Source organism: Oryx dammah, unplaced genomic scaffold (assembly GCF_014754425.2).
Source record: "Oryx dammah isolate SB20612 unplaced genomic scaffold, SCBI_Odam_1.1 HiC_scaffold_28, whole genome shotgun sequence".
Lineage (NCBI taxonomy): Eukaryota > Metazoa > Chordata > Mammalia > Artiodactyla > Bovidae > Oryx > Oryx dammah.
In genome coordinates, this window is record NW_024070212.1 from 110,951,454 (window position 1) to 110,961,356 (window position 9,903).

Below are 9,903 nucleotides of genomic sequence, written 5' to 3' on the forward strand. Positions count from 1 at the left end.
GCGTGTCCCACTGCTGACTTGTTTCCCCAGATCTCAGTGCTGCAGGCAGCGCTGCCAGAGTACTCTTCTGCTCGTCTTCCTGGGCACACGGCACACATTTCTCCAGAGTTTGCTTCTAAGGGCCGAATTGCCCAGGTGTGTGTGTCTTTAGCTTGATGAGATATTGTCAAATTGTTCTGCCAAACTTTAATTTTTTTAAGCAGCTCACCATTTTTTTTTTTAATGTAGCTGGGCTGATGGCAAGGTGATGAAGGCTCACGGTGAGATAAAATGCTGTGCACGGCCAAGATTTTGGTAGATGCCCAAACCCCAGCACGCCCAGAATCGAACCCCTGCCCTCCCTGCCAGCTGCAGAGCCAGCCTGCAGCCTGGCCCACCCCGACGGCAGCTCAGCTCCCCAGCTGCCTCAGGGCCCCTGCTGGCTCTTCTGTCAGAGCCTCCAGGGTGGGTGAGAGTCCAGCCTCGCCCCTCCGCCCCTGCCCGTGATGGGATTGCCGAGCACCTTCCCTCAGGCCTCCCTGACTCCTGCCCTGCCTCCTACGCCCAGTTTTCAGTACAGCAACCAGCATGGTGCTTTTCAGCCCAAGTCAGGTGTCAGCCTTCTGCTCATAAGCTCTGTGCACCCGCCGTTTCACTGGGGGCAAAAGCCAGAACTCTAACAGGCGCCCACAGGGTGCTCGGGACCCCGGGGCCTCTCCCCAGCTCACTGGCTCCAGCCTCCAGCCGTGCTCCTGCTTCAGGCGCTTCTCTCCCACACCTTGAGTCTTTTCCAGTGAGGCCCACCTCAGACCCTCCCCTGGCCTTTTTCTGGTCGGCCTCCTTTTCCCGTGGATGCGCCACCAGCACTGCACTCTGTGCTAGGCAGTTTACTTTTTTATCACAGTACTGGTTTCCCGTCTGCATTTGAGTGTAAGCTCCAGGGAGCCAGGATCTTGTCTGTTCACATGGAGGACTGCCTGAATTTATTTCTCAGAGGAAAGGAAGAATTTGGAGCCTGGAGATGAGGGTTGGTGGGAGGGGAGGGGAGGTTGAGGCCTCGGGGCAGAGGAGGAGGGGGAGTGGGGGGCAGTTGGCTAGAGGAGGTGTCTCGGTATGTGCGTGGACCTGTTGCTGGGCACTGGGCCCTGTGAGTCTGGAGCTGGGGCAGCTTGTCTGGGTGATGTTTCTGGTTGCTCCCAGAGCACACCTGCTGCTGGAGGGGCACTGGGGCTGGTCCCCCAGGAAGCACAGCGCCGTTTGTGGGCAGGACCTGAGGTTTGTGGCTGACATAAAATAGGGCTTCACTGAGTTCCCAAACCATGGTTCGAGTCCTGCCATTTCCGGGGCTCTGGCTCGTGCAGGTGCAACTACCAGGCCACGTGTCACAACCGGAAAAGGGCACGCCCTGTGACCCTCATGTCACGTGGGGAGGACCCACTTTGTCATTCTTAGAGATTGTGTACCCAGGGTGTGTCCACATATTTCCTTGGCAAGTCAGGTTGAACCTCATGAGTCCCACAAATACAGGACTTCAGGAAGACAAGAGTGTCCTTTCAATCTGTGCTGAGCCCACTTATGCTGCTGTTCTTAAGAAGCAGCATTGTTCCCAATGTGTGACATTTCATTTAAACATGTTAGTTACTAGAAAACGTTGATTGTGGTTACTTACTTTTAATTAAATCTTTGGAGATCTTTGCAGATTCACATGGAAGTGAAATAATGCAGAGATCCATTGTTTTATCCAGTTCCATTCATTGGTAACATCTTGCAAAACTTGCAAAACTAGCAAAACGTCACAGCCTCCTGGCGATGGTGGGTCAAGAGCCAGGCCTCCGTCTCCGCAGGGACCCCTTGTGGTCCTCTTACAGCCACACCCACTGCCCGCCGTCACCCCTGGTGACCTCCAGGCTGTTTTTCATCTCTGTGATTTTGTTATCTCAGGAGTGTTCTATGAATGGGATTGGGTAGCAAGTAACCTCTCAGAGTTGGCTTTTCTCACCCAGCAGAGCTCCTTGGAGATGCCCCCAGGGGGTTGTGTGGTAGTTTCTTTTCGGACTGTCAAGTGTTCCATGGAATGGGCGTACCACCCGTGAGTTTAATCATTTACCACCCGAGGGCATCTAGCTCATTTCCAGGTTTGGGTGGTTATGAACAAAGCTGCTGTAAACACTCATGGACAGGTTTTTGTGTGAACACAGGTCTTCACGTCTTTGGAAAAATGCCCAAGTGTAATCGCTGGGTTATCTTGTAGCTTCATGTTTGGTTTTTAAAGAAACTGTCAGATTGTGTCGCAGAGTGGTTGTGTATCCCCGCCAGCAACATGGGTCCATTTCTCCACATCTTCTCCAGCGTTTGATGTTGTCCCTTTTAAACTTTGTCCATTCTAATAGGTGTATCGTCACGCTGTGGTTTTGATCAGCATTTTTGGAACGGTTGTTGATGCTGGGGCCCTCTTCTGTGCTTATTTGCCTGCTTGGTCTTCTGTGGACAGCACGTGGCAGGTGCTGGAGCCTTAATTAGTGCTGCCTGAGGAGGTGGGCGTGGGGGCCGCAGTTGTTTCCATTTGGCTGGAGTCCAGCGGTTACTGGCTGCTCTCCTACTGTTGATTCTGCCCGATTAGGCTCCCCTTCCCTGGAGCCATGGCTGGAGAGGGTGGGTTTCTGTCCTCACCGGTATTTCTGGCTGGGCTTCCTCAATGTCCTGTCTAGGATGTCAGTGCCTTGTCATCCCTCAGGCCCTCTTCTCTCCACCCTTTGCAAAATTTTTTATATCTAAGTCCAGGATTTTAGCTGTACCTAGCCAGAGGAGAAGGGGGCAACAGAGGGTGAGATGGTTGGATGGTATCACTGACTCAATGGACATGAGTTGGAGCAAACTCCAAGAGATAGTGAAGGACAGGAAAGCCTGGCTTGCTGCAGTCCATGGGGTTGCAAAGAGTTGGCCGCGACCTAGCGACTGAACAACAGCGAGAAACCAGAGGGATAAGGAAAAGTAGGTCCAGCCATCTTCCTGGAATCAGAGGTCTGCTGGTCACTGAGGTTGTTTTGGGGTCTGTGAGGTCTGACGACCGGGCCTGTGTGTCTGTCCCAGTGGCCGGCCTTGCGAGTTGTGGCCTTGGGCCCATCCCAGGCTCAGGGCCACACATTGCTTACTGCTGAGGGTGTTTGGTTTGGCCTTAGTTGCAGCATGACAGAGCACGCAGGATCGCAGTCTTTTTGTCATTTGAGGTCACACTTACGAATGAGAAGCACATCCAGGCCTGCGGTTGCAAACTGCTGGACAGGCCTTTGCAGGTGAATCATCATCGTCCCCCAGATGGCATTTCTCCACCCTCTGCTTTGAACCCTTGGGAGACCTGGTGGGAGTGGGAGGGGCCGTGGCCAGGTGACTCAGGGAAACGTCTGCATGATCCTTGGGCTGACCCTCCTGGCCGGTGTTCCTGCCAGAAAGGAAGCGCAGTGTGCCAGACGCGGCCCGTTCCCAGTAAGCCGAGCAGAACTTGTGGTGACTGCCAGCTCCTTCCCCACATTCAGCTCCTCCGTTCCTGGCACCGCTCACGGGGCAGTCTTGCCTGGAATCCAAGTGCAGAGCCACTGACCGTTGGGGTTGGGAGCCGGCCTGAGCCAGCCTGCCCGGGGACCTGGGGTCCTGGCCCCCTGCCTCGTTACCTGCGGGACTTGGGGCCGACCTCAGGTTCCCCTCCTGGTGCCTCCTGCAGCCTGTGGGGGGCAGGCTGGAGCAGGCAGACACCTGTCAACACCTGGCAGCTTTCCCAGCACCACCGAGTGTCTTCCCAGGGGAGTTGCCACTAGCATCCTCTTGGCTGCCTCCCTGTCCTGTCAGCTCCCGTGTGTGTGGCTCAGGTGTCCACCTTCTCCACCGAGACATCCTGTCTATGTGTTTCCAGCACGTCTCCTTTTTCTTCATGATTTCTCAGTGGTCAGTCACGCCTGGGGTTTAGGAGTCCTCGGCTAATTCTCACCAGGGCATTGGAAGATATTTGCCTGGCTTGGGTGTCTTAGACTCATTTAGAGTATCTAGTATTTTCTCATATTTCCAGGAAGATCATTTGTCTGAAAGGATGGAAACAAAAATTAATAAGGGAAAAAACAAAAAGTTTTTTTTTGTCTACCGTAGGTTACTGTGCTTGGTTGCTCAGTTGTGTCCGACTCTCTGCAGCCCCATGGTCTGTAGCCTGCCAAGCTCCTCTGTCCTTGGGATTCTCCAGGCAGGAATACAGGCATGGGTTACCATTTCCTTCTCCGGGGGATCTTCCCAACCCAGTGACTGAACCCACATGTCTTACGTCTCCTTTATCGGCAGGCAGATTCTTTACCACTAGCACCACCTGGGAATCCTACCATGTATTATTAATGTAAACGTAAAGCTTTATTTTAAAAATAGTTATAATTAGTACATGCACATGGTATAGAGATCAAAATGATGAAAAGGTATAAAGTAAGTTTCTCAGCCCTTCAGAGGTCCCCTCCCAGAGGTGACTGGGTTGCTTTTTCCTCTACACCTATGCTGTGCCTGCAACTTGCTTTGAGCACTTAACAGTGTATCTTAGAGGTTGTTCCCTGTAAGTACGTGAGGAGTGAGTAGCGGCAGTCTGTTAGGGGTTGTGTGGTCTCTGCTGTGTGAAGGTCATGCCTCGATCAGTGTCTGAGTTGTTCCTTCTGTCTTTGCAGTGAACTTCCATGAACAGCTTTGTATGTGTTGTGTGTCAGGCTCATGAAGACGTTTCTGTAGGAGCACTTTTTCTACGACAAAGACGTGCATGTTCTTCAAGGCCTGCTAGATTTCACCCTGCGTTCCCCATGCGTGTGCTTCTCAGTCAGCGTTTGCGTGCTCGGCTGCTCAGTCGTGTCTGAGTCTCTGTGACCCCATGGACTGCAGCCTGCCAGGCTCCTCTGTCCATGCGGTTCTCCAGGCAAGAACACTGGAGTGGGCGGCCATGCCCTCCTCCAGGGGGTCTTCCCGACCTGGGGAGTGAACCCACGTCTCTTATGTCTCCTGTGTTAGCAGAAGGGTTCTTTACCGCTAGTGCCACCTGGGAAGCCCCCACAGGAGTTGTTATTTACACCTCAGTGAATGAGACACGTTATCAACCTTGTGAAAAGTGTCTTATAATTTTAATTTGCATTTATCTTACAAGTGAGGCTGGCCATTTTTCCTGTGTTTGAGGTCTGTCCGCTGTTTTAGTAGGATTCTGCCAGTGTTTCATATTTATTTGCACCTCCCATCTTCTGCCTCCCTCTTGCACACTTAGTTTCCTAAGCACACTGTCCAGGGGTCTGGGTAGCCGTGCCAGTTTTCTTTCGATTCAGTTATGCAGTTAACTTTATTCCAAGTTTTATACTCTTTTTACCAAAGCGTAGCCTTCATATGGAAAAATGCCCCGATCACAGCATACAGCTTTACCTTCTCTTTTTTCGTTCTGGCCACGCCTTGCAGCATGTGGGATCTTAGTTCCCCAGCAGGGATCAGACTTGTGCCCTGCAGTGTAAGTGTGGAGTCCTAGCCACTGGACTGCCAGGGAGTTCCCACAGCGTAGAGCTTGGTGAATGTTCCAGATCAAGGAACAGAACGTCAGCAGCCCCCAGGGGCTCTCTTTTGTGCCCTTCTCCCCAAGCAGCTGGCTTCTGACCCTGCAGGTTAGTCTTACTTTGAAAGAAGAAGCGCTTTGTGCATGCATGATGAGATTACATGGATGGTACATATGTGCTGCTGTGTGGCTTCTCTCAGCATTGTGAAGCTGTTGTTTTGTGTGGCTACAGGTGGACTGTTCTCCTTGCTCCGCAGTATTCCATTGTACTAATAGACTGCGGTTTATTTATCCACTTTACCCAGGCAGGGAAGGCACTCGGCTTGTGTCCAGGGCAGGCCTGTTATGAGTGCAGTGGTGGAGTATTTACATATGAGGCTCCCGCCCCACACCCCACAACAGTGCTAGGACGTGACGGCTCCTTTAATGGCCTCTGTGTTCAGAGGAGCATGTGGAGACCCAGGGAGGGGTGGCAGTTGCTCTAAGTCACCCATCTCACAGGGCTTCAGACCAGGGCACGCCCTCAGCACCACGGGTCGGGCCCCTTCTGGGTCCCGAGCACATGTAGCCCCGTTGGCTTCCCTGAGAGCTCCGCTGGTGAAGACTCTGCCTACATTGCAGGAGACCCCGATTTGATTCCTGGGTCGGGAAGATCCCCTGGAGCAGGGATGGGCTACCCACTCCTGTATTCTGGGCTTCCCTGGTGGCTCAGATGGTAAAGAAGTTGCCTGCAGTGCGGGAGACCTGGGTTTGATCCCTGGGTTGGGAAGATCCCCTGGAGGAGGGCATGGCAACCCACTCCAGTATTCTTGCCTGGAGAATCCTCATGGACAGAGGAGCCTGGCAGGCTACAGTCCATGGGGTCACAAAGAGTCGGACACGACTGAGTGACTAAGCACAGTCCCTTGACAACCATGGTGGGTGGCTTCTGGCATCCCCCCTTTTCTAGAAGAGAAACATTTCCCAAATAGCCGGTGGCCAGGTGGGGTTCTGTCTGAGGCATCTTCAAACATACACAGGAGTTTAAAAAGAAAAAGAAAAAGCAGGCTGAGAACCAGATGCTTGGACATTGATCTGTTGGTCAAGCCCTAAAATAGAATGGGCATTAAAAAACTCATGTTCTCTTCTGAAAGTTTCATAGTAACTCCTAATATATCCCTTGAGTTATACAAAATAAAGGTATTGTCTTTTTGTAACTGTACTTATTATTCTGCTAGTAAAAAGGGCAAGTATGAAAGCTCACGCTGGAGTGAATAGTAAGTGTTTGCTGAGGTTTCATAGGCAGATGCTCACTGGTGGAAATTCCGTATGCAGTGACCCCAGGCCATCAGCAGTCAGCAGGCTGCCATGACCTTCCCGCACACCCTGTCCAGAACACCCACCAGCCCCCTTGCACCCGGTCCACTTCCTCTTTCACGGCTCTCTCAGTGTCTAACGTTTTCTGGTTTGTCTGTCTCTCCCCCAGTGCAGGTTCGGGCTCGGTAGGCAGCTTGCCTGTCCTGGCCTTGGGAGACCCCCGTCTAGAGCAGACACTGGGCTGGCGTCTGCTGGGAGGGGGTACAGGCCGCCCACTGAGCCTCCAGGAGAGAGAGAGGCTCCCACCGCCCGAGGCCAGGAGAGCCTGCTGCTCTGGGCCTCAGTGTGTGTCCTTCCATCTCCCCTGCCCTCTCCCGGGCTGACTTCTTGCACCCGCCTGGTCCCTCTGAGGCATCATTGTGGTTACCCTGGCCATGAAAGAATGAACAGCACCGTGCATTTGTGACCCAGTTCTAATTACATCCTGCTGTGATTAAGCTGTGTAGGTAGTTTATGGAAATCACCGAAGAGATAATCTATAAAATACTGTTTCTAAATGTTTTGAGCCAGAAACACGATCATTTAATAACTTAAGCTGGGTGTTCCTAAATTGGATCTTTCTAATATAAATTAAAGCTCTAACATGGGCAGACATCCAGAAGTTAAATAACAGATTTTATTGGTGAATCCAGGAGGAAGCAGCCATTTTCCCAGCCCTGCTGGTGGGAAGGCAAAATGGTCCAACCCCCACGGAGGGAAATTTGGCAACAGTAGCAAAATTACACATGCATTTATTCTTTGTCAGGGTGGTTATACTCCTTGGAATTCATTCCAAGAATACCCCAGCAAAAATATGAAAAGATCCATGTAAAGGCTATTGGTTATGGTGCTGATTGAAATAGCAAAGAATTTTCAGTATCAGAGACTTAAGTAGGGCTGGTTGAGCAGACTCGGGCATTTCAGTGCAGTGGAGTGCCTGCTCTGCAGCTGGGGAGACAGTCAACAGTCCGGGGCTGGCACTGAGGAGTGCTGGCCTGGATGCCCGCAGTTGACCTTTGGCAGACAGTGCAAAGGTCAGGGGCACTGACCCTCCATGCAGCTGGAAATCCACGTGTCATTTATAGTCGACCCTCCTTGACCCTGGTTCTACCCTAGCCAAGGTTCGCACCTGTGGATTTGGCCAGCCACTGCTCATGGAGTATTTTCGATGTTGGGGAGAAAAAAAAATCTGCCTATGAGTGGAGATATGCAGTTCAAACCTGTGCTGTTCGTAGGCCAATTGTGATTAAATTAAAAAGGCAGAGTGGACAAACATGTCTGGTATGCTACTGTTTTGAAAAGAGAATATTAAATATATACGTGTATTTGCAGGAAATGGGAGGATAAACCATACCTTATTTATTTTTAAGGCTGCCTTTGGGGGAGGGATGGAAGCAGGATGCTGCTGCTGCTGCTAAGTTGCTTCACTTGTGTCCGACTCTGTGCGACCCCATAGACGTCAGCCCACCAGGCTCCCCCGTCCCTGGGATTCTCCAGGCAAGAACACTGGAGTGGGTTGCCATTTCCTTCTCCAATGCAGGAAAGTGAAAAGTGAAAGTGAAGTCGTTCAGTCGTGTTTGACTCTTAGCGACCCCATGGACTGCAGCCCACTAGGCTCCTCCGTCCATGGGATTTTCCAGGCAAGAGTACTGGAGTGGGGTGCCATTGCCTTCTCTGAAGCAGGATGAGGGGACACACAAAATCTGTGCCTTATTTTGTCAACTTGACTTTGGGACCATGTAGATGTTTTATAGCAATATTAAAAAAGTTAGGGGAAAGGTTTTGATTTTTCAAATTTTGATAGACATTGTCAACATTTTCTCTAAAAGGTGTGTACTCTGTTTGCACTCTTTGTCTCTCACACCTTTTCCAACAACTGAATTAGCATCTTTAACAACTGTGCCAATCTGTTAGAAATAGTGTGCTCTTTTCATTTGTGTTTCCCAGTGACGAGAGTGATTAAGCATCTTTTCATCCCTTTATTAGCCATTTTGCATCTCTTCATCGAAATGTAAGTTCATAGCTTTTTTTCTGCTTATTTATAAAGTTTCTATATGTTACAGATTTACTTTTCTTTTGTTGATGGCTATTAGGTTCATGACCTCATTTCCCGTTAAAATGATCAGGCCTGACTATAGTAGCTGGTGATGTTGTCACAAGTTAAAGGGTTTTTACAGTAACTTTATTTTTGGCTGTTCTGGGTCTTTGTGGCTACACAGGCTTTTCTCTGGTTGTGGCGAGCGGGGGCTCCTCTCTACTTAGTGTGCAGGCTGCTCTTTGCGATGGCTTTTCTCGTTGCAGAGCGTGGGCTGGAGGGTGAGTGGGCTTCAGGAGTTGTGGCTCCCAGGGTCTAGAGCACAGTCTCAATAGTTGTGGCACATGGCTTAACTGATCTGCGGCAGCTGGGGTCTTCCCAGATCAGGGATCGAACCCGAGTCTCCTGCATTGACAGGTGGATTCTTTACCATTGGGAACTCTCAACAGGTTTTTTCAAAAGGACATTTATGTATGATATGTTTGAAATGCACAAGAACTTCCTATAGTAACTGTGGGTCAGACTTCCCTAAACTGTTCAAGTGCTGGGTGGTCAGCTCCTGAGCTCCTTGGAGCAATGGAAACTTGGTTTTCTTTTCCTTTGAAAAAAAAAATTGCCTGTGGCTGGTTATTGGTCTAAGTAGTAAATAGATGGTAAATGTTCACTTATGTTGATCTTTGGCGAATATGTATCTAAATTTGATTGTCTTTCTGATTTGAGATTGTTATTGACTTTTAATAACCAAGGATAATCTTTTTATGTTGTGGTCCATCGACTACCCGAATGAAACTACTTTCTCACGAAAGAAAAGAAAGGATACAGTGAAAGTTTTGAAACTTTTCAGAACGTTTTGGAAAGTTTCCACAGCTGCCAGCACCTGCTATTGGCTCGCTGACACGTTGCATGTTTCCTGTCTGTCTCTCTAGGTCATCACTCCATGTAGGAAGCTCATCCTGTGTGCCGATAACAGGAAGGAGATGGAAGACTGGATTGCAGCCCTGAAGAC

The 9,903-nt window shown here is 50.4% G+C and overlaps 1 protein-coding gene across 1 annotated transcript in view; it reads left to right on the top strand.

Moving 5' to 3' along the window:
• The window catches only part of DGKD (diacylglycerol kinase delta), a 77,599-nt gene that overhangs the window by 36,586 nt on the left and 31,110 nt on the right, over window positions 1-9,903 (top strand). The window contains exon 3 of the mRNA XM_040231802.1: window positions 9,824-9,903. This exon is cut by the window's right edge and continues 11 nt beyond it. Within this exon, the coding sequence (XP_040087736.1) occupies window positions 9,824-9,903 (80 nt within the window). The remainder of the gene's footprint in view (window positions 1-9,823) is intronic.